The sequence below is a fragment of the Pseudopipra pipra genome, chromosome 10, assembly GCF_036250125.1.
Source record: "Pseudopipra pipra isolate bDixPip1 chromosome 10, bDixPip1.hap1, whole genome shotgun sequence".
NCBI classification, from domain to species: domain Eukaryota; kingdom Metazoa; phylum Chordata; class Aves; order Passeriformes; family Pipridae; genus Pseudopipra; species Pseudopipra pipra.
The window spans coordinates 3,968,878-3,993,569 of record NC_087558.1 but is presented as its reverse complement, the minus strand read 5'-3'; the positions used below and the strand labels follow the sequence as shown (position 1 = coordinate 3,993,569).

The 24,692-nt window shown below is 47.5% G+C and overlaps 1 protein-coding gene across 7 annotated transcripts in view; it reads left to right on the top strand.

Annotated features, from left to right (window-relative positions):
• MECOM (MDS1 and EVI1 complex locus) overlaps positions 1-24,692 on the top strand; it is a 333,266-nt gene that overhangs the window by 280,298 nt on the left and 28,276 nt on the right. For 3 of the 7 annotated variants that reach the window (XM_064665804.1, XM_064665806.1, XM_064665809.1), the window contains exons 3-7: positions 6,512-6,646; positions 16,955-17,057; positions 18,930-19,146; positions 21,446-21,593; positions 22,622-22,775. In XM_064665804.1, coding sequence (XP_064521874.1) covers positions 6,512-6,646; positions 16,955-17,057; positions 18,930-19,146; positions 21,446-21,593; positions 22,622-22,775 — 757 coding nt within the window. Of the gene's footprint in view, positions 1-4,651; positions 4,921-6,511; positions 6,647-16,954; positions 17,058-18,929; positions 19,147-21,445; positions 21,594-22,618; positions 22,776-24,692 lie in introns of those variants that run through there. The other 4 variants (XM_064665803.1, XM_064665805.1, XM_064665808.1 and 1 more) reach the window with 2 other exon arrangements.

Genomic DNA, 24,692 nt, shown 5'->3' with positions numbered 1-24,692 from the left:
CCAAAAAGATTCAGGCTTGAACCCCAGCAGCACAGCTCAGCGTCTGCCAGAAAACTCCCTCCCACCAGGCAGCCCCTGCTCAGGAAGTTTCCCCTCATCCATCAGCCGTGACCCTCACCCCCACAGGGAGACTTGGACCATTGGGATGGGATGGAGCCACTGGCACACATGGCTTCAGGACAAGAGGGCAGCAGGTCTGATGGGATCACACACACCAGGACAATGGGAGATGAGAAGGTGGGGTTGGGCTGTCAAGCTTAGATCGGGGTACAAAGGAATATGCTATTTTAAAGCCTAGATTTTAATAGGAGAGAGAAAGTGAAGCCTTTCTGCTCAGTACTTGGGTAGTTGTTTGGCTTGTGCCAGTAGAAGCATTGTGCTGTTACAGACCATAAGAGGGGGTGCAAGTTGCAGCAGTGCCCATGGGAGTGCAGGGTGGCTTCACCCACACTTGGACCCCAACAGTGCTGGAGCATCACTCATGTGTGCCATGGCACCATGAATTCCCTATAGATTGTGCTGTGCCAGGGGGACTCATGCAGCAGTCAGAGAGTGAACCTAAACACCCGCTGCCTCTTTGTATGGCTGGGAGCTGTGTGTGCTCCACAGCTCCCCGAGAACACCTCTGTTCCCACAGGAATCACAGAGGCCCTTTAACTTTTTTTACCGCCTGCACATGCACCCCTCTGACTTTTTTGCAAGGATTTGGGGTTTATTTTTTTTCTCCTGAAGGCAGTCGGTATTTTCAGCAGGGAGGGTGTGTGTTTTTCTGCATGCTCCTCATTTCACACTGGGTAATGCCCCTTGCTACCTGGCTATGAGGGGGGGAATAGTTATGGGGCTCCCTGACTCAGCTGGAGGTTCTGGGCTTCGCTGCCAAAAGGGGACCACCTCTGCTGGTGGGGAGAGCCCCAAGGACCCCCAGAACCCTGCGCTGCCCTGGGGAAAGGGGTTCTGGGCGCAGGAAAGCGCTGATCCCCCTGCATCCCACAGCCGGGCTGGGGGGAGGAAACCCACCCTCCAGCAGTGCCGGCAAAGCCAGCCTGACCCGAGCAAATGAAAATAATCAAAAGTAATTAGAAGCGTGCTGGACTGCTCCTCAGAGATCTGTGCGAGAGAATAAACATGCCGGAGCCCTCCGAGCCACTGCAAAGGCCCATGTCTGAGCTGTTAGGTGCCCTGACCTTGTCCACATAAAGACGTGATTTATGAAGTGCAGGGCACAGCAGCAGGGCTTCTGTCTTCTCCAGGAGAACCAAATTACTGAGGTGGAGATTAACATGCTTTCAGTTGGGCCCATTTCCAGACCAAGGGAAATTTTTTATTTACATTTTTTTACCTTTAATTTTCCCCTCCTCTCCCTCGCGTGAAAACCGCCTTTTGGCTGGGAAGGATGAGCCCAGCAGCGTGTGAGGGCAGGAGGGGCAGCAGGGACAGGGCACCAACGTGAGGGGCATCACGATGCCCACCCCACTCCTTCATCAAGGGCTGGAAGTGATGCAAATCTTCCCCCTGAAATCGGCAGCAACACTTGTGGTTTCGCTTGATTTTATTTTTTTTTCCCCCTAAGTTGACATCCACAACATGGGGTGGAGGAATTGACGTGCAGAAACTGTGTCGCCTTTTCTGCTTGTCGTTGTTTCCCAGGTCTGTCCCGGAGCCTTTGGATATGTCAGAAGGCTGTTGTTTTCTGCATTTGTTTTGCTTTGCTTTTCCTTTCCCTTTCTCTCTCCCTGTTTGATGCACTCACACGGTATTTCAAACACTCCCTGCAGCGTTAGTCAGGATGCTCAATGTTGCATTTAGTCACCTTGAGAAATACAACATTAAACCCCACTTAAAAAGGTGGTTGTGAAGTGGCTTGTCTATAAACATAAGGATAATATTAAGCCTAATATGAACATTTATGGTATTTAAAAAATCACCAGCGACTTGTCTGATTTTTCCCCATTGTCCTCGGCAGCATTTGGCCCCAGGAAGCCCATTAAACGTGGACAGTGCCGTTATTTCATCTGGCTGTGGCCAAGCTGCTTTGCTTTGCTTTAATGATGTGCTGGAATGCACGATGCCCATAGGGTCTCCATTAGGAGAACTTTTACTTCTGGGACGACCATGAAGTTAAAGGCTTAAAAGAGGCATCAGTTTACAGCCTGGTGGGGATTACTAGCAGACTGGAGTACTAACTCCTGACTGCTCCACTAATAGAGCGACTTGTTTTAAATAAACAATTGCCAAAGGGACCCCGTGGAAATATTCGGGCCTCTTGAAGCGCCCACCGAACCGAGGGGAAAGACGACGGAGATGTTTAAAAGGTTGAAACGAGAAAAAAGAAATGCATCGAGGTGTGTTGATGTGTGTATCCACTTCCCCGCACCGGGATGTTGGAGGTCCCGACCGGCGGCGGGGCCAGGCTGACCCCCCGCACCTCCCCAGCCGCCAACCCTCCAGCTGGGGGGCTTGTGCCTTTTTCCCCCTCCTCTTCCTCCTCCTCCTCCTCCTCGGGCCGTGCTCCCCTCCACCCGGCTGGAGGGAGCCGCTGGGAGTGCTGCATGAAGGGGAATTACTAAAAATGGGGGTTTTCCCCCCAAAAAGCGGGTTTTCCCCGGCGGCGATCGCCACCCAGCGGCGGCGGAGCCCCGGTGCGGAGCAGCCCCGCTCCGCCGGTACCGGGAGCCCCTTTTGTTTATCCACCCGCGTTTCCTCCCTTTGTGGCACAGCGGAGGGGAGGGGGGGGGAGTAGGGGGGGGTCTCCGGCTCCTATCGGGGGCTCTGATCAGGCCGATGGGCTCGAGCAATCAGTTTCCCAGATTACTTGTATTTAATACACAATGCATCATAAAGCAAATCCCTCATCCTGACAGGGAGAAAATAGAACAGCTCATAGCGCGAGCCGGGCCAATTTATGGCTAAATTAAAAAAAAAAAAAAAAAAAAAAAAAAGAGAAAAAGAAAAAGAAAAAAAAAAAGAGAGGGAGAAAAAAATAAGAAAGAAAAAAATCCCCAACAATGGGGAGCGGAGGGAGGGCAGGAACCCACGGCCCCGCACACCGGGCGGGCGCCGGTTCCCAGGCCCGGGCGCTCTGGGGTTTTTGAGGTTATTGACAAAGGATTTTTTTTTCTTTAATTTTTTTTTTCCTGTCCTACCTACTACCACTGAGGTTCCCCCCCCCCCTCGTCTCTCTCCCCTCGGACAATAGCCATTATCTGAGCTAACAGGTCAATGTCACAGATAACGGGCCGCTGAGACAAATCCATCAGCATCTCCTGTCACCCGGCTTCTCGCTCTCTCCCCGTGTTCCTTCCCCAGCCCCTTTCGGCCCCCGGGGAAGAAAAATCCACTTTCAGTCTGAAAAATATATATGCACTTAAAAAAAAAAAAAAGTGGGTGGCACTGCTGGATGGTGCAATAAAAGATACAACTCAGCACTCTTAGGTTTTTTTTTTTCCTTGCCCTCTTCCCAAAACACACAAATGTACGTGGATCTCGCCGTAGTGAGAGCTGTTCCAAACTTTGCGGATGTTTGCGGTTTTGCGCGATTTCGGGTCCATTTGCGGAGCCCGGAGGGCCCCGCACCGGGGGGGGGGGCTGCGCTGCCGCGGGGGTGGGAGCGGGAGCGGGCCCGGCCCCACCGCCCCCGCCGGCAGGTAGAGCCCGGCCTCCCGCCGCTCCATTCATGGGATTCGTTACCAAAGAAATAAAGGGGGGAAAAAAAAAAAAGGAGTAGTTTAGGAAGCGCCGGCAAACGTGGAGGTGGTTCCGCGGCACCAAACGGGGGGGTCGTCGGGAAAATTGACCGGCAAAAAAAAAAAAAAAAGTTGCATTTCATTAAAAATTGTTATTAATAACCAGAGTGACGCGATGACGGGAACAACTCGGGTTAACGCGCCGGCTCCCGGAGCGCCGGGAGAAGCCGTCGGGGCGAGCGCGGCGCGGCTCCCGCTCGGGGCTGCGGGGGCGAGCGGCGAATAAATAGAGGCGAGCGGGGCGAGGGCCCCGGGGCATCGCGCACCGCCGGCCCCGGGCGGGGGATGCGGCCGGGGGGGGTTTGCGGGGGCCGCCCCCGCGGAGGGGCCGCTCCGCCGCGACCTGGCGGTGACCCCCGGCCGCGGGGCCGCTGTCGCTTTAAGCGCGCCGGGAGCGCCGCCGCCGCCCGGGCCGGGGGGGCCGAGCAGGAGGGGGGGAAAGGCGGCCGGAGCGGCCGGGGCTGCCCCGCTTTAAAGAGACAGTGCCCGGAGGGGGAGCGGCGGGCGGGCACGGCCCGACGGGGTGGGCGGGGAGGGGGGGCGGGCAGGGCCGCGCCGGGCCGGGCCGGGCCGGGCGCTGCCCGGGGGTGCGGCGGGGAAGCAGCGCCGCGGGCAGGCTGCGGGGGTGGGGAGGGGGAGAGCTGCCCGCCCGCCCTCCCACGCGCACTCACTTTTCTCCCATCCCCGGCGGAGAAGTGAAAGAAGTTTGTTTTGTTGAGCGGTGCGCGGTGGGGTTTGTTGTTGTTGTTTTTCTTTTTCTTTTTTTTTTTTTTTCTTTTTTTTCCCCCTCCCTGAAGAGGCTTGTGTGAGGGTTTGGGGTGCTTTCTTTTTTTTTTTTTTTCCCTTCCTCCCTCTTCCTCGAAAACTTTCTTCGCACACCACCCCCCCCAAAGCCAACCGATAAGACCAGGAGGGGCCGAAAGGGGACGGTGATGGCGAACCGGCAGGAACCCGCCGAGCCCCGCCGCCGCTGAGCCCTCCGGGGCCGGCAGCCCCCGCCCCGGCCCCGCCGCCCCCCGCACATGGTGGAGCGCCCCGCGCCGCGCCCGCCGCTGCCCCGGACACCGACGGCCGCGGCCTCCGCCCGCCTTTAGCGCCGAGATGTTGCTTCCAGCCGCCTGAAGGATATTTGTCCCTCTCCCCCCTCCCTGCCCCTGCGGGCTCCCGGCGACAGAAGGTAAGAGCGGTGAGCGCGGCGGCGGCGCTGCCCCGGCCCCGCGGGACGGGGCCGCCTTGCCCCGTCGGTGCCGCCGGCCCCGGGGCAGACCCTCCTCCGCCGGCCCGGGGAGGGGGGGTGAGCCGCCCTCCCCTCCTCGCGGGTTACTTTGAAAGGGAAAAATTAAGTGTTCCCCCTTCCAAAAACCAGCCAGAGGTGCGGGCGGCGGGGCAGCGCGCACGCCCGCGGGGACCGAGCGCGCCTCGTTGAGGCGCGGGATTTGGGGGGCTGCGGGGTTGAGGTTTTCCCCCTTCGTTTGCCGGGGGCGAGAGGAGACACTCGGGTGCCGCGCGGCGATGCTCGGCAGCCCCGGGGGGCTGCGCGCACCCACCGCACCCCCACCTCACGGACGGGCCCGATCCCGAGCATCCCGATCATCCCGATCCCGGTTCCCGGGGGGGCGGCGGGGGGCCGTGACCCGGGCAGCCCCCGCTGTCCCTGCGCTGTCCCGGGCTGGCTCCGCGGGCACAGCGCGTTTAGTGCCCGGTCGTGAGCCCGGGGCAGGAACTTCCGTGGGCTCCCGGTGACCGAGCACCGGCAGCGCCCGCTCCGGCCGCGGGTCCAGGCGCTTCCCGGCGGGGCACAGCCTCCCTCTCCTTTCGCTTTTCGTTTGGGGCGTTTTAAGGTTGTTTCCTTTTATTTTCCTAATAAAACGGGATGGCTGATGCCCGTGCCAAGCGGGAGAAGTTACAGTTTAGCAGTGAGCTCCCTGGGATGCGCTGGGAAGTTTGGGATAGGCCGATGGTAAAGATTGCAAATAATGGTATTCAACCCGCTGTAACGATTAGTAATTTGTCATAATATTAGAATAGAACATCCTCTTTAGGTTGTCTACGAGCAGTCTCATTATATTTGTTTATTGTCTGCATAATTTGAACCATTTATTGGTGTGTATTGAATTCTGCCATGGTTTGCATGAGTGTTTACATTGTTTTTCATTTATTCTCTTTTATTTTGACAGAAGGAGTTTTGTTATTTGCTTCAATTAGGGGGAGGGATTTAAGTGTTGCACAGGACTGTTCGGGGAGTGTAATATTAAAACAAGATAAATAACTCTGCCTACCAAATAAAGTTTGGTTCAGAGCAACAAATCCGAAAATTCTAAATGGGAGCTGCAAACAACGTAAATTCTGAAACAAAACAGAAACCTCAAATGAAGCCAACACCATCTATTTTAATAATTTTTGTTATATTCCTGGCAGAATCTGATTTAATTATAATTTCAAATGTAGTCATTGATGAATGCATAGAAAATCAGATCCATCTTAAATTAACATAGTGTTTCATAGCAATAATTAGACATCTCAATTACTTGTATATGTTTGTCAAGATATTTTTCAGAACGTTTATTGCGCTTTTATAGTTATGTGTGTATTCTGATAATTCCTAAAAACAAATCTCACCAGGGAAACATATTTCTGAATAAGCACACCTATATTATTATTATTATTATTATTATCCATTTGTTTATCTGGAAACCTGTGATTTATCTTTTGATTAGTACACCCAGCCAGCAACAGAAAGATTTACTCTTTCATATTCTTCTTTTTAGATCTTGGATGAGTTTTGCAATGTGAAGTTCTGCATAGATGCCAGTCAACCAGATGTAGGAAACTGGCTCAAATATATCAAGTTTGCTGGATGCTACAATCAGCACAACCTTGTTGCATGTCAAATAGGTGATCAGGTACGTGGTCTTCAGTTTCTGGACTTACTTTTTTAAGGAACTTGAAGGTGTCAATGCAAAAAAAATAATAGCAATTCACAGCAGCTTTTGGCCTGTTTGGTGTTATGGCAAAAGATAAAGGACAGATGGGAAAGGCAGAATGGAATAATTTTGGTTATGGGTGCTAGAAAATATGAATTTTCCATTTTTTCACAGTGTTGTTTAATTCATAAATGATTTTTTTTTTTTGTCTTACACCTGATAAAAATTGTGACCGCTTTCTTGGGTGTACAAAGCCAGTATTTGCTGATTTTGAATTAGCAGCATTTTCTGGCTCCTCTTCCAGTCCTCTTGGGTTGCTCCCATAAACCGTTGAGTTGATTGGAAGCTGTAACATAAATGTGATGGCAAGAGTGGAGGGGAAGGCACAGAAGTGGTGATGTTACCAATGTAGTTGCATGTGTAGGGCTTTGGATTTGAATGCACATGTGCATGGATATTATTGTGCCTTCCCATACACTTTGCTGGAACTCGTAATACTCATATATTGAATCGGGGTCTTCGGTGGTTTTCTTTTTCTTTTCATTTATTGCTCTTAAATCCACTCTTTGTTGAGCTGAAACATTATTTATCCTTGTGTGTTGGAAAAAGGCTGATATAGGCAGAGGAAGGACACAGTAAAGCATTTTGTTTTCAATTATGCTGATGAGTTATTAGGTGTTTCTTAAATCAGGGTTCGCTTTTGTCTGCAGATAATACATACCATTATGAAATATTTTAATGGGCAAAGTTAGGTTAAGGAAGCTTTGCTTCTTTAAAGTGAAATATCTAAAATAGCAAAGCAAATGATTGTGAATTCTGGTTTCCAATTTAAACTTTGCTACCTGCAACATAGGATTCAATTCATTTAATCAGTGTTTCATTTCCCCCCCCTTAATTAACTGCATCAGGTGAATGTTAAAGATTATCTTTAGCTGATTTAATTGCCCTGACAGTATTGAAAGAAGAATCACAACCAGACACAAAGCTTCAATTAGAAATCATTCTTTCTAATCAAATTCCTTACGTATAGGAAATGAACGTGAGACAGCCTGCTATTTCCAGCCCAGCATTACATATTTCACTCATGCAAGATAGCTGATTAAAACAGGTTTAAATAACTTTCTCAATCATGAGAGAAGATCTTTTTAATTTTCAACTTTTCCAGTTCAGCCCTGAGCACATGTAGCACAGAACGAGCCAGCCAGCCGACCGAGAGATAATTTCCTTTTCATACAGCAGCTGGTTTAACTAAAGAAACCATAAAAATTATTAGTAAATGCAAGATACATTTTCCAAGCTGAAATACACTTTATGCTGAAAAACGATAAATTCTCTCAAGTGCAGAGCATTTATGGACGAGCGATAGGAAAAGGAAACTATACAGATTGATTGGAACAACAAATTCAAATATTTTACGTTTAGTAGGAGCTGGCATAGATAGGGAAGATCAGAAGTGGGATCACGTGCATTGGTCAAAGCAACCCACTGTCTTTGGGTTGGAATTGGGGATCTGCAACTGAAAATGCACACGAGGCTGAAACATCAGCATCTCCCTCTGCAACGCAGACACGCACCCGCGCCTTGACGTTTTTGGAAGGAAAGTCATGGCGCTTTTAACTTTCTCTTTTTTTAGTGTTTACATTTCTGACATTTGGTAATGGTGGCTGTACTGCTGCCAATAATTTCTTTCATTCACAGGAGGCTTGTTATTTATTTTGCACAGTATCGTGCTGTTCATAATTCCATACTCTTATAGCTTTTTGTTGCTGAGATTTGCAAATTAGGATTTGGTTGTCTTTCAAGTAGCATGTTGTGAGCTGGGCGCTGTCAGCAAGGGATTGTTGTCCGTTTGGCCCTCTGGAAATGCTGTGGATTTACCCACAGAATCATCCGCGTACTCCCAACGTTTTATGACCAGAGCCTGAAAAGTTAATGCTAAAAATGTGCTCTCAAATCTTAAAGCAAAAAACCCTTTCTAGCAGCTCCTCCTTCTGCTTTCTTCTGGCACAAACTCACCAGAGGTAATATAAAATATAATAGGAAGGCAGACTGGGAAATGGACGTTACATGGCCAAACGTGTGCGTGCGTGTACGAGGAGTGACAAATGCAAGTCAGGGCTGAGCGTGCATATGTAGACTGTATGGGGCTGCCAAGGGGTCACGGGGCCTCGGTAACTCCTGGAAAGAAGGGGGGGGAAAGAAAAACATGGGGAAAAAAAGGGAAAATAAAAATAAGGTGGAGCTGAGGATGTGTATCAGTGGTAGTAGCTAGAGCTGGAAGGCAGAGGTGATGCAGCCCAGCTGGGACAGGAGACCCCAGCTCAGCTGGAGCCACAGCCAGTGATGGGTGCAGGGGTGGGGGGACACCCTGCTGGGGGGACACCCCAGGTCCGCTTTCTTCCCCCAGGAATACAAAGGACCTCAGCAGCCCTGGGTGCACGGGGAGCATCCCCGCTGCGGAGACGCTGCTCGCTCCCGAGGCACAGACACTCGATCAGCAGTAATTGTTCACCTCTAATTGCTTCAACTCATCTGTAAAATTCACAAGCAAACATTGGGCTCTACCTGAGAAGGTAAAAGATCCTGCCAGCGCTCCCAGGCTCATGCTGCCCACAAGTTTATACTACTAAATTCAAGCTTGACTGACAGGCAGGTATGATTCCCAGACTGCTTGAGGCAGGATTTAGATGGACTCAGGGCGATGTGTAATGTAGTCACTCTGCTATGTTCTACCTGCTGTATTTAACAAAAAGAGTGAAAGAAAAACATTTTTTGTCATTTTTGCTATTAGAGTTTTTTCAGAGACATACCACCCCACCCCCTGACTCACGGCTGAGGTTAGGTTTCATCACTTAGGATCAACTTTACAAAAGGCCTGGGCTCTTTCTTATGACTATATAAATGAGCTTTGCTGAGATGAACAGCTCGATAATGGTGGGATGCAGTCAAAACATGCACGCTGGATGCAACTCGTGTTTCATTTGATTGCAGCTGGAGTAGGGTTTAAAAGCTGCATTTTTTTTTTGTTGTTGGTTTGGTTTTTTTTTTATTTCAAATGAGATTGATCTAGGATTTCTTTTTTCTGTTTTCCTATTATCTCCTGTCATGCTTAATCTGACCTGAACATATGTAATTCAAGATGGATATAAATAATCAAATTCCACAAACAGGGCACTCTTGTTTTTGCCTTTCCCCAAAGAGACTACAGCGTGTGCAGAGCTGCAGAGAGTCTTGTCCCTGTTCTTGCCCTGGAATGCATTTTTTCATCTCAGAGTCAGGATTCAAGAGCAGTTTCTGCTAACTTGGACGACTCCCCTGTTATCATTAAATATCTATTAATTCAACTTTTTCATGACTTCAGAATGATTAGCCCTGTTAGGCTTTCTGGCGGCACTGTCAGCCCAGCTAAAGCATTATTTTTAAAGATGTACGTTAATGAAAGTGCAGTTGCAATTCCAGCAGTGACTATGGCAGTGGCATGGCAGGGACTGTCACACATTCCAGGCTGGGATCACGGTCACCTTCAAGCTCTAAGAAATAATTTATTTTTAAATTTTTTTTTTTTTTAAGAAACGTTGTTGATGTTGAAGTTAAAATACCTGAATGCTGTTTTTATCTTGCTTATTGCTCGCAGAGTTCTGACAGTGATACAGCCACATACTGCTGTGAAACTGCCCTGAGCTTCCAGGTCTTTTCCCCCCTAACAAAGCAGCTCCTGAAGACTCCCTTTGGTTTATCCATGGAAAACTCAAAGTGGCTCAGATCACTTTTCTGAGGTTTTAGCTTGCTGTGCGTGCTGAAATAGGTTTTCGGTGGGGTTTTTTTTTGTGCGTGCTTTGTTTTCTTTCCTTATACTCAAGTATGTGCCGCTGCAAAGGGAGAAAAACCAGTAGTATCACACCCTTAACAACGTGCCCAATGTCAGTGATATAAACTTACAGGAGTGAACCTACTGCTGTAGGTTCCACCAGATCTGATCCCATCTTACACGTTTTACAAACTTTTTTAATCTGCAGGCACAGCCTCATGTTTCAGGTTTTACGGCCGCGGCCCCCCCTCCGTGGCGGGCAGAGGCTCCTTGCACAGCCACCTGCAAAAGTTGTGTATTTAAGGAATAGTTTTGAGGCTTTGTTGTCAGAGAGTGAAATTAAGGTTTTGGCTGTTGTGGGTCAGGAGGGCACACACACGCTGAGCTCATACGGGGCCCTATTCTGTCATGATTCTTCCTATGATTTATTAGTTATTAAGCAAATAAAACTTAATCCAGCTCCCACTGAAAATCTGTCTCCAGTGGAGCAGGGATGTATTAGCTTGGGGCTGGTGGAACAAGGAGCTGCTTGGTGTTTTTCCACTTGCTGCAGTTAAAGCTGAGGCTGTGGGTGAAATTCCTGCCTGGGCTTTATGACTGCCTGTGTTATCTGGAATTTGATGCACTTGGTGGTGTTACCACTCTTGGTGTTGGACTGTCCTGATGTGACCTAAAATAAGCTGTTCAGAACCAAACCCAACAACCCAGTTGTTGCCATTTCTGCCAAGTGGTAAGGTTTTTATTGATGATTTGTGTTTAATAAAAGGGATAAGGCATGCTACCTCTAAACAGAAATGCCTTTTTTGTGATGAGAGCTGTCAAATCCTTCTGATCTGCTTGCCAGAGTGTAGAGGATTATGGAGAGCCACAGAGCCAGGACACAGCTGCACCTTGCTTGACATTCATGTGGTTCATTAATGAGGGTTCAGGACTGTTGGAGGACAACTGAGTGGTGAGGTCAGCTCAGGAGAACAGGTGGGCACACAGGAGCTGGGGTCTGGTATCAGTGGTTAGTGACCCCCAAGCAGGAGGTTCTGCAGGACCAGAGCAGCTTGGCTGGATGTGGCAGCCTTTCACCTGGAACTGGGTCTTTCACAGAAGCTAAAATTCATGTCTGAAGGAAGAAGACATGAATGGCTCTGGGGAGGTGGCCTGCAGCCCCCAAGATGCCAAAGAGGGTGTCCTGCAGTTCCTTCCTTGCTCTCAGGGAGCAGGAGGCACCTTTTGCGTTGGAAGGTCGAAAAATGGGGATTCCTGGACCATTCTTCCTCCAGTCTATCCTGCTTGACAATTTTGGGGCATTTTGGAAATGAAGAAAGAAAGGATTCTTAGTCCTGGTGCTGAGGCACTGTAGTGCTCCTCCACCGCCTCCGCAGGGTGAGAGGAGAGTCCTCTCTCCCCACCGGGCTCCCACCCGTACCTCTGCAGACACTTGCTGAGTTTTGCCTGTGGATTTTTGCTGAAGTTTTCTTTGGGCCAAGTGCAGCTTTCAGGCAGGACTCCTCTACATTAGCCCTTGAAAAAACTCGGGTTTGTTTCAATTTATCATTTGCTTGAGTACAGCAAGAAGAACCTGGCTCGGGTTTCATCACACAGCTCTCCAGCTGCACAAGTTGTTCATCACAGGAGCTAAAGTTGAAGCTTCACCATTTGGACCTTTTTCTTTCTTGTTTTTTCCTTTCAAACTCGTAATTAGGGCTTGTTGTGAAGTTATATATCTCTTCGTCCTTCTCCTTTTCCTGGCGAGCATAATTCCTGGTTTTGATGGGGCTCCTTGAGCATAAACGCTTATTATTAGTTTTGGACATTTAATTTGTTTTGCTTTTCAAGCAAGTTCCACTCTTGCTCCGAAGCAGCACAGGGGTGAATGCCAGTTGGCAGTGTGCAGGCTGCCTCTACAGGCACTCACTTTCCTGCCCCAATTCAGGACATGCTCTCTCTGGAGCACCAGAGCCTCCAAGGACAGCGAGGAGTTGAGGCTTGAGATAGATATGCCCATGGCACGTGGTCCAGCTGGTGCAGGAGCAGCAGTGCAGGGGTTTGTGGGTGCTGATGGTGTTTGCTGGGGAATGATCCACCTTTGGGCTCTTCTGTTCCATCCCACCATCCCATGCAGAGTGGATCCTCCATTCGGTCCTGCCACTTACAGCTGTGTGGGGCAGGGCAGAATCACCGGGTGCCTTCCCTCGTGGTGGGAGCTGTGAGTTCAATACATGGGCTGGCTGCTGAAGTACGAGCAGCAGCACCTCTCACCTGCCCTAAAATCTGAATTTCCCAGGCAGCAGTGGAGCCCATGTAATGTTTTCTGAAGCTCTTGTGTGCACAGGGTTTAGTTGTGGACTCTTGGGGCACAACTGATGTGTGCCTGGCAGCCGGTGCCTTTGCTCATCTGCCAAAGTGTAGCTTTTCCCCCCAAACTGTAACTTCAGTTAAATCCTCCTGGCTCTGGGGGGGTGCTGGGAGGGAGCAGAGGGGGGTGCAGGCAGGGTGGTGTGGGGCTGGCCAGGGCAGGGGGGTGGCCGGGGTGTTTCACAGCACGGCCCGGCCGAGCTCGCGGGGAGTGCGTTTTAGCTATTATTGCAATTATTACAACTTCCTGAATAGGTCGAAGGTCGTTCATAATTCACGCTTCTGTCATCTTTACACATGCCAAACGCAGTCTATTAAGCATAAATAAAATTTCAAGTGCCTGACCAGGAAAAGTAAACTGGGATTCATAACAATGAGGCCTTATTCATCCATTTAAAAGTAAATTGTGTGTGTTCCTTTTTTCTCCCCCCTCCTCCCCTTTCCCTTTACGGCTTTGCAGTTTGGGAGCTTTTATTTCTGCTCGGTAGCAGAGATCTCTGACCTGCAGTGTGGGCAGGCACAGAGGACTGATGAGCCAGGCCTCCCCCAACTTCTCCCCACCTCGGACCCCCTGAACTCTGGAAGTGTTTCCAGATCTGGATCCGATTTTGCTCTTCCTATATAAACTGCAGTCACACACCGCTGATCCCAGGGCATGTGAAATGTGCATCTGGACTTTACTTTTCTTTTTTTCCCCCCTCCGCTCATTGTTCCTCTCCTGTGCAGAAGCTCTTCCTATACTCAATCTCGAGGCAGACTGGTGCACACTCGCACAGGTTAACCTGAAAAAGTTGGGTAATGGAATGGGCTTGATAGTCTGGAGAAAATGAAAATCTTTCATTAATTACAGTAGAGTCAGGACTGCACCCAAGAAATCTTCAGGCTTTGCAATTGAAAAATCCACTTATTCTATGTTTGTATTTCCTAATACAAAAAATACTGCCCGCAGTAGAGGTGCTGTAGTTGCAAAACGTGGGCAGCCTGAGGAAGACCTTAAGGGCTGGAGTGAAATTATGAGCTTCCTCATCTGAGGGTTGCAGGACCCCCCCATCACCAGCCCTCAGTAGGCTGCTGCTGCCTCAAAATTCGGGTAACATGGTTCATTGCAACAGTTGGCTTCTCAGTTTTTCTCAGCCAGGATAATTCCAGGAGGTTTTAGGTGAGAAGAGTGAGCAAACAAGTTTTTTTTTGTGAAGTAGTAAGGACAGCTCTTAATATCAGATTAAATTTACCTGCACGATCGTTTTGGTTTAAACTTCAATATGTTTTATTTTAGATTCTCACTGCAACTCAAATTGATGTGTAAAGCGTTAGTGCAGGTGAGGGTTTTTTTGTACATACAGAAATTAAGAAATCTATTTTTAATAATAATTAAAGTTAGTATTATAATAACATGTAAATGCCAGACCCGGAAGTCTGTCACTTGGCTCTTGAGTTGCAAAATAAAGAAACATCACTCAGACTTGGGAGTTTTTTAGAACACTGTCTCATCTCCCCACTGAGGTGTGGAGGGGCTGGCCAAGGAGTTTCTGATGGGTAGTTCGATCATCTCTGCTACTTTTAAATACCAACACAGACAAGATAACTGGCTGCAGAGTTTATTCCCTGTGTAGGGATTTGTCCCACAGCTGCAAGAAAGATGCAGCATTGTACCAGCACTTCCCAGAGAGAAGGGATGCTCCCCAGCACAGCACTTGGTGAACAAGGCCCTCTTTATGCCCCTGTACAGTCCATGTGTCCTCACTTTGCTGTGAGAGGTGAAAAGGTCTATCAAAGGTCTATCAAAACACCTTTGATGGGACAGGGAAAATACAGGAGGAGGCTTTGCTGTGGTTTCGTTTGCTCCTTGGTGTGGAGGCACCACCAACCTCAGACTAGCAGCTGCATTTGCCTGACTGTGACGCAGAACCTGTCCTGGGCAGAGCAGAAGCTTTGGCACAGCCTGTGGATGGTGGAAGTCCCACCTGGCTGTGTGGTGGTCCCGATCCTGCTCCCACCCAACAGGGAAGTTTGCAGAAGTCTCTCTGGTCAGTGTGCACATATTATTGTTGCACATTTTATTTCCACCCAAAGCCAGGCAGCAGCCAAGCTTATCTTCCACAGATCCGACTGCAGCTTCCCTTTCAGATATGTGGAGTCCCTTATGCTTCTGGAAAAAAAAAGCCAGTTTTCAATACATTTATCTTAATAAAGGGAAAAACAAGCATCACTTACAGAAGATATTCACTGGATGTGGTGCTGTCATCAGGTTTATTTTCAAGAGGTGGAAGTTGGCTTCACTTGAATGTGTTTTGGTCTTTGATGAAATGAGTTTTGTTGCCCCAGCACGTCCCCAGCACGCCGAAGCCGACAGAGCATCCCCGTATCCTTCAGCACCGAGGATGGCATTGCCTCCAGAGAGGATTGTGGTACCAGGCATTCGTCCAGCTGCAGGATGAGATACTACAAAACCCTGCCATGGCTCTTTTGGCCTCCAAAATACTCGATGGAGTTTGAAATCCCCTCGGCAAGAAATACAAATGGGAAGCCCAAACAGCCCCAGCTGATGGTTCAGTGAGGGTGGTGTGGAAGAGGAGGGAGGTGCAGCCTGGGCAGATCACACCGCACATAAACTCCTCCTCCTGGTTTTTATGGGGAAAATTTGCCACAAGCAGGAGTTTGTGGCACGGGTACATTGTGCCTGATGTGTTTTGCCAGCGCTCCTGTCACCTGGTGAGGGGTGAGCACCGGGGTGGTGGGACGAGCTGCCCCAGGAGCCTCCACCACTGCTCGTTGCACCCTCCTCCAGAGTATCTTTTGGGACAAGGTGAAGGAAAAAAAAATCCAAATCCGAGGAGATGCAACTTAATCCGTTGTTTTTAGGTATTTAGCCCGTGTCTGTGGGCACAGTTTGTGCAGAAAGGAAGGATTAGGCTATACGGCCACCTCCTGGAGGACACCGGTATGTGCTGGCTGCCGATGGTGTCAGTCCATGTGCAAGTGGGCAAGGAAAGCACCCACAAACCTTCACAGACCCGTTCCTACCTGTGACAGATGCACCTGTGTGACTTTGAACAACGCAGGTGATTTTCTGCCCTACTCCCAACAGCGAGTGTTGAGAGTAAAGAGTTTGGGAGCAAAACACTTAAAAATACATTAGTCTGAGAAAATGCAAAGACATCACTTTTTAGCATAGGAAATATAGCTGTCATGTGTTTTTGTTTAACAAGGCCCAAGGAAGTTACTAATATTTATTTGAGCTGTTTCGTGGAGCTTTTTAGGGCTCTTCACATTTCCTGCTGAGAGAGAAAGCAGCCAGATGGATTTTGGGAATTTCCTTTCGGCAGAGCCTTGTGGTGCTGGTGTGTGCTTCCTCTGGTGCATGGACCCAAGGGAGGGTGTCCCCTTTGACCCCTTCACAGCCTCCTGCCTCCCTGATGGGCTGCTTCCCACAGCCCAGTATCACCTGTATGAGGGGACCAATGTCACTGGCCAGGGTCACTACCAGCAGCTTTGGCTGCTCACCGTGTTTCTTCATCCAGGACTGATTTTTCCTTTGATTTCCATTTGAAGCTAAGGAATAACCAGGCTCATTGGTTTGTATAAGTCTGTTTCCTCACAGCTTTCTGGACTGCGTAGATGGTTGGAATGGGGGATGGATGTCTGTGGCTTAACTAGTAGCATCTACTCATGTCTGCTTTAGAATTATGGAATCATTAAGGTTGGAAAAGACCTCTAAGATCATCGAGTCCAACCATTAAAGTTACTTTAGTACCTTTTCCCAATGCAACAGGAGTTCCCCTTTCCAGGGATTACTCAGGGATGTGTTTTATGGCCACTCTGCTCACGGGTTTGGTGTAACTCAACACACAAGTTGCTGGTGATATCTGCAGTCATCACACAGCTCATTTTGCAGCAGAGGCTGTTGAAAGCACTCGTCCTTTTCTGTCCTCACAGAGCCCAAAGTACAACAGCTTTGGGGCTGGAAGGAGCAGACCTGCCACAGTCAGTGGGCACCTCTCCAGCAGCAGCACCACGACAGGGCAGGCTCTGGCCACATGGTTTTGGTCTGTAACACTCACCAGCAGTGGCTGATACCTCTTTCCCTATTGTGCTGCTCATGTTGCTTTCTCTTTTTGTTTGTTTTCCAGATATTCTACAGAGTGGTAGCAGATATTGAACCAGGAGAGGAGCTCTTACTGTTCATGAAGAGTGAAGATTATTCACATGAGACAATGGCTCCGGACATCCACGGTTAGCCTCTTCTTACTCTTTCATCTAGTTGAGAGTATCACTGAAATTAAGCCAAAATGTAGGGAGATTTCTCCTCTGCTGGAATCCTGTTGAAATCTGGGATGGCTTTACTGCAGCCAGGGAGGAGAGCTGGACCATGGTTGTATCTGTCCATCTTCTGCCCCTCTTTTTCTGATTGAAATTTGATTGGTTTGTGGGTATTGCAAAAGAAGAACAGGAGTTCATGTCCTTATCTTACGGCTGTGCTGATCCTGCAAGACACATATGGACCCTGATTATAGGTTATTTTTTGTCACTTAGCCAAACGTCTGTTACCTTGAAAAGAGTAAATCTGAAAAGAGTAAATCCCAGAATGTTCTGAGTTGGAAGGGACCCACAAGAATCATTGAGTCCAGCTCTTGAAATCTCAGACTGTTAATGTTGTTGTCACTTGTGAGGACATTTCAGCCATTCTTCCTCCTTATGCTCATCCCACACACAGATTCTGGGTCTGAAACTCCTGAGTTGTTGCTGAGATTTGTTCTCCACCTCCAAAAGCTCCTTTTGCTGTGCTGCCTGTCAGGCAGTGGGTTACACAGCCACAGTGGGAACTGGGTGTAGGATATCTGCTTGGTGCCCAGTAGGTTGCAGTTCATGCCAACAGGGACATTTTACAAATTCTCAGGGATTCAAGGACAGTACACAGGGGTTTTCCCGGGGCAGGAAGTATCAAGGTCTGCACTTTCTTCACTGCCTGTACATTTAAAGCAGTATCTTTTGTTGTCTTAAGAAAAAGGTAGGGATTATTCATTCATTCCTTCCCACTTGATTTTGTATTTGGTTTTTTTTTTTCCTCCAGTGGTAACTTTGTTTAGTTATTGCTAAAGATGTTCCCCTTTTCAGCACAGTGTTTTCCCTGTCTAGTCCTTATGGTCAAGTAGCTATTGTATAAGTGACACCAGAGGAAATCTCTGCAGTCACATGCAGGATTATGTCCCACAGGGCTGATTTAGAAGCAGATTGAGCCAAAGTGTTGCTTGTGGACAGCCAAGAACAGAACCCTGTGACGCTTTCTCTGGATCAGCTCAACTGTAAAGTAGCAACCAAGTACATACATTGGAGATTTCAGCCAGACTCCTCAGTGCCTTTCTGACTCAGGGCCTCTGGGCATTTTTATCTGGAACCAGACCAAGGTGTCTGGCTCCTCATGTGGACCAACAGTAGAAAACCCAGCAGAAAAAAAATCATGATACTGTTTGCCAAGTTTGTTTTTTGGGATTTTCTTCAGCTAATCTATTCTTTTGCAGGAATTGCTAATTAATGGAATGCAGTATTCACTCCAAAGTAACACTCCAGTATGTTCTACACTCATTTTCAGTGAGAAAAACATTATGACTGATGTTATGGAATTTAAAGCAAGGACTTCAACTTCCTGTGTCTCTGGCTTACTTGAACAGGGTTGGGTGCTGCAAAAGGACTCATGGAAATGAAGAGGCTTTTAAAAACTATTAACACCTTTTTGGCTATTTTAGGTGCTGATGTTTGTGTCTGAGTCATCTCCTTCACCCTCTACTGGAGATCCACCTTAGACCTCATATATATAGTTCCATTTAGGATGGTATATAGACACACTGACTTTTGTCCTGAGCCTGTGTTAGGGATCCCTATTTGATCCCAGGCAGTTAACATGTAGTGTTGCACTGTCATATATTGTAGAATTGAAGCATTATTATAAAGCATTCTTAGGAATCCTTCTTTCTTTTGAGGTTCTTCTCTTTTTAATTGAATAGCTCTTCATTTAACCACGCCATCATCCAACTCCTGATGGGATGGTGGTTAAAAATGGCTGAAAACTGATGTGGTCTCCCTGTGCCCAACCCCTCTGTGTTCCAGAGGAGCGTCAGTACCGCTGCGAGGACTGCGACCAGCTCTTCGAGTCCAAGGCTGAGCTTGTAGATCACCAGAAGTTCCCCTGCAGCACCCCTCACTCTGCCTTCTCCATGGTGGAGGAGGACTTCCAGAAGAAGCTTGAGAATGAGAATGACCTTCAGGATGTTCATGAAATCCAGGAGTGCAAAGAGTGTGACCAAGTCTTCCCAGACTTACAAAGGTAGGAGTAGATGCTTAAAATGTAGATGCAAGTTCTTCAGTGGCTTCAGTTGGATTCCCACAATTCCATAGAGTCTTCTTTCCTCTCCACATTGTGTGGGCACAGTTGAAGTGACTGTGAACTGCCCTTTTTGGGATAGCAGTGTGTCTGTTTGCACTGCTTAATAATCATGTGCCCCTTAAATGCTGACTTGTCAATTTGGAGTATTCAGTGTGTTTCACAGAAACCTTCACTAGTCCATGATTCAGGGTGTCGTGGCGCCTGTCAGAGCTTAGCATGGATTTCTGCATGCCCAGTGTTAGTCCTTTTGGATAATTGCTCCTGGAGGCTCCAGGTGCTTGTTCTGCCAGATGGAACCCTCTCTCCCAAAACAGAGACACTCCTTTGCTCCTCTTGATGGGAGTGGAGGTGGCTCAGCATCACATGGGGCATCTCAGATCAGCGTTATCTGACCTGATCCTTTCACTTCCACAAAATTAGTGACACTGAAATTAAAACATGATGTGCCAAGCATCACTCCCCACATATTAGGTCAGGCCCACTGAGCAGGAATTTGTGCAGGCACAAGGTCTTGTTCACCCACTGATGTTGAGCAGTGTGTGGCTCCACCTGTCTAATTTTCAGTCTGAGGGATTGATTCGAAGGGGCTGATGGAGGCAGATAAGTCAGAAGGATTTCCAGCAGCTTGGATGAGGCAGGACTCTTGTCCATAACGGTTTTGCGTATGCGAGTTATTTGGTGTTAAAGTCCTTTTCTCCCTGAGAGCCATAGGATGATATCTAACATATGGGAATCATTGAGGAAATGTAAATTTAGCTTAAAATATTAAATATTGAAGAGAAAGGGCAGAAAACAAAGAACGAGTCATCATAAATAGATGGGCAGTACTGTGAGAAAGAGTGAAAAATGAGAGGGAATGCAGTTGTTCTCCCAACTCTTGAATTATTGAAAGGCTCATACACCACAAAGACAGTTCACAGCAAAAAAGTGCCAAAATGTACTATATCCAGATTATATAAAATAAAAGGCCCAAGTGAGCCATGGCTGGGGAAGTGAGTAACTACATGAAGAAATAGCTGAGCAGGAAGATGGAGATGTTGGGTCCAGGAGTGCCCAGTGCTGATGGGGAGTCATGGAGCTGCAGCAGAGTCAGGGAGCTGGTGCCAGAGCCAGGGACAAGCATCTGTTTGGGTCTTATGGCAAATTTGCTTATTAGTGCATGATGGAGAGTCAGTTGGTATAAAAATATTAGGAGGAGAAGCCAGAAATACTTTTTCCTCCCCGAAGGAAGGAGAGAGGTAGAAGAAAAAGCATCCACAGGGTGAAAGTATTTCCATTACCTTTGGCTGAGGATGGAGGTTGCTATTGGGGCTGCACAACCCAAACAAGACTGTAACCCCAGTAGATTTTGTCACTGATTCTGCAGAGATCACTGGGAACTTCATGTGAGAATAGGTTGATCCAGTTGGGCATCCTGGGCTAAAAATCACAGTTTCCAGTGGCTTTTCTGTGGACCTGTTCTTGCGTTATGTAGTGATCTTTCCCCAAGCAGTAGTGTGAGTTATGACTCAGTTTGTGACCAAGCAATACAGGTGTTTAAAAATATATGTTCACTACAAATGAATAATAAAAATTCAGAGACAAAAATTAATTCAAAGACATGCAACGGAAATTAGGTGGACATTGAATATCCTACTAATAGACTGAATAAACCACTTAGAAATTAGTGACTAAACAACTACACAGTTGAACACAGTTAACAGTAATCATCAAGAATAACTTCATTTGTAGTGTACCATATCTAAAGGCTTCTTAAACTCCTCCTGTCCTACTCCAGAGGTGTTATTCCTCATCTATTCCTGCTGTAAGGAAAATTGATTACCATCAAAGGAGTGGATTTATGGCAGGTGGTGGGATCCAAGGTGTGTTTAGAGGGAAAGTCATAAGGTAGAAATAATTCAGACTGCAGGGAAGAATTACCAGAGTGAAATATTGAGACGTGTATGAAATAATTTCCTTAGGGAGAGATGGCAGCAGCATCTCCTGGAGCATTTGCAAGTGACCTGGCAAAACATGAGAGGATGTGTTATTCTGGTAGGGAGGAGGAGGTTCTGCCTCCTGGCTGGAGTGAGCCTGATGTTCAAAAACTTGTTTCTGTCAGGATTGGGCCTTTGGGGCTATTAAAGAAATTTTTTTTTTTTTGCTGTAACTGTGCACTCTGCTCTTTCTTCTTCCTGTAAACCACTGATAAGCCCACGTGTGTGATGGACCATGCTGAGCCCTGTTCCTCTTTCCACAGCCTGGAGAAGCACATGCTGTCACACAGTGAGGAGAGGGAGTACAAGTGTGACCAGTGTCCCAAAGCCTTTAACTGGAAGTCCAACTTGATACGTCATCAAATGTCTCACGACAGTGGGAAGCACTACGAGTGTGAGAACTGTGCCAAGGTACAGTGAATTTGTAGGCTGCCTGGCACTTCTTGTGCTGCTGGATACACGGGAGCATGGAAATGGGGATACCTTGGGCTGGGATATAGGAGGGTGTAGGGTTTCTGCCATGCTCCAGGTGGATTTTCAAGGGTTTACGCTTCTACATTATAAATATGTTATTTTTCTACCCCTTTTGATTTGGTTATGGCTGTGGAGTCTGAATTGAGCACTGATGCAGGATGCTGAGCAATCTCAAGCTCAGGGCTTGGTAGCCTCAGAGGATTGGTGGGGTGTAAGAAGGTCCCTGAGAGGCACTGAGGGGCAAGAAACCCCAGTGAAACGCAGGGTGGAGAGTTCCCCAGGCTGTGTGCCAGCTGTTGGGACCAGAAACGTCAGGACACTACTGCAATATAAAGGAAAATAAGAAATAGCAATAGGCCCCAGCTGCACTAAGAGAGCACAGCTCATCTCTAGAGCATCTCCCGTCACTTCCCTGTGCTGGGCTTGCTGTGTGGATTATTTGTATAGGATGTGGTGCTCTGCATTGCTTTTCATCAGATCCCCAAAGCTTGGGCCTTCTGCATGAGAACCTAGTTGGTTTTAGGTGGATTTGCTGCAATAAAAGGAATTGCTATTGACATTACAAGCCCTGGTTTCTGGGACTGTATTGTGTACAGGATTTCTTGCTGTCACACTCTCCATTGTTGATATAAAGTATTTTTATTTCAGTAATGCTTAGAGGTTTCAAGCAACCACATTTTGACACATTTTCCACGAAGTCCCTGACCTCAGATGTGCGATTCCTAATGGCCAGGTCAAATGCATTTGCTGTAAAGGGCTTAACAGATCCACCCAATACTTGGCTGATCCTGGGAAACTGAGGCCCCATCCTGCAGGCACAGCTCCCACTGATGCCCATTAGTGAGGTTTTTAATCTTAGGCACTCCCAAAAATAGCTCCAAGGTTTGAATTTTAAAAGACTCTTGTAATAACTGGCTTCTTCCACAGTCAAGTTTCTTGGTTAATCAGTACTCATTTCCTAGCAGGTTTTCACGGACCCCAGCAACCTTCAGAGGCACATTCGTTCCCAGCATGTTGGGGCTCGTGCTCACGCTTGTCCAGAGTGTGGCAAAACCTTTGCCACTTCTTCAGGCCTCAAACAGCATAAACACATCCACAGCAGTGTCAAACCTTTTATATGTAAGTCTTCAACTAAATGTGTTTGTTTAAGTGTTTCTTTTGCTGTAAAGCAGGGCGAGCTGGAAGCAGGAGGTTGTGTTCTGCTCCCTTTGAACTGCCCACCGGTGTCGTGTGGGTTGTGAGTAGTTAAATGAGTTCTGGGTAATTTGTGATCCAATGCAAAGAGTTATTTTCATTTGATTTTCCTTTTCAGACAGACCCTGTATGTTGTATAAGTGTACCTGTTGTCCCTGGGAATTTTTTCCATGCACAGATGCAAAGCGAGGAGTGGGATTTAGCAGGGAGGAGCCATGCCAGCCTCGTGCAGCCTCACTGCTTTGCACCGTGCTGAGCTGGCTGCTCTCCTTCCTGCTCTAGGGGTTAATTTTGCACCACAGTCTCCACAGCAGATGCCATGACTTTTGCTGGAGTTGGGAAACAAACCTCAGAGGCAGTGAGTTTGAGTCAGAGCAGTTTGCTGCCCTCCTTGAGGCTCCTTTGCATGCCCCAAGTTTTAAGTACTGAATGAGCTATTAGATCTTTCCCAGCAATAAAACTTGCCTTGGACGTGAGCCTGACTCTGTACTGGGCTTAAATCAGATCCTTAATGTCTCATGGGTTGTGTTTGCTGCTGAGTCAGACCCTGCTTGATAAGGGTGCAGGTTGCTATCTCTCCCTTTCACCAGGGAAGCACAGGCAGAAAATATTTTTAAAAATTGTTCTTAGTACTGCTCCTTTCCACCACAGCCTTTTCAGGCACCTGCTGTGGCTTGAAAGGTACCTTATGACCACTTCCCCTACTTGTCCACTAGACCTCTTAGTCTTTTGCTGCTCTCAGCAGTAATTTACCTAAATATTGGCACCACAGCTGGAAAAACCATTGGCCACAAGCTTATATAATTCCTCTAGAGAAGGAGTATTGTCTTAAAAAACTAATTTGTGCAAGATCTGTAACCTGCCATTGGGTTAATAATACTTTTGATTTGGATTCCTTCAGTGAGAAAAATATATAAATAGATCCAATGTTAAATATCACTAATAACTTTTAAAGCTGATTGCAGGTTAAGTAGTGACCCTCAATTAGAAAACACCACCTTCTGGTTGAGTGGGGAGTCTTCAGATAATCCTATTGCAACATCTTACATAAAAGTCTCTTAAGTGGCACCTCTCGTACATGAAGTAATCTCTCAGATGCTCTTTGTTGCTATTTATTCTGATAAATCCAAACAGCAACTGGTATTCTTCACATGTACAATGTGAGGGATGAAACCCCATTGAGCAACCTACAAGTAAGAGCCGTGTAATCGCAGAACAAAAGGGTTTGGAGACCACATGTTTGGTCAGCTTTGCCGAGCAATGAGAGGGAGGTAGGGTCACCTAGAGCAGATATCTGTTTTCCACCAAAAGGCCACACACCATGATTTACTCGTACCAGTCTGTTTATGGCAACTGTCTCTTATTACAGTGCACCGCCCAAGCTTGAGTGAAAACTCACCAACACTAAGGTAATTACTCACTGCCTTAGCAAAATCTCCAGCCTCCCCAAATAGAAACCACATGCCATAATAGACTGAACATATTCAAAATAGTACTTACAGTAATTTTTTTTTAATAAGCAGAAAATATGCAAACTTAACTGCTGGCTAATTTGGGGTCCAGAGACAATGGTGGTACAGAGAGTGCTTCGGCATGAGATTAGTTTTTGCAATTTGGGATCCAGATTGGGAGTTTGTGTTAAACCTGGGGTCTCTAGAGCAATAAAAGCTGCAAGAAGGGAAGCTTCCCTTACAAGTTAGTTGCTTAAAAGTATGGCACTGAGATTTAAAGGGTGTAGTAAGGTGTAATAGGTGAAATCAAACCTGGCTTATGTTGCTTTGCTACATGGAAGCAATTAAAGTTGATAACCATCCTCAGTCTACTAAAGTTTAAGTCACGTGA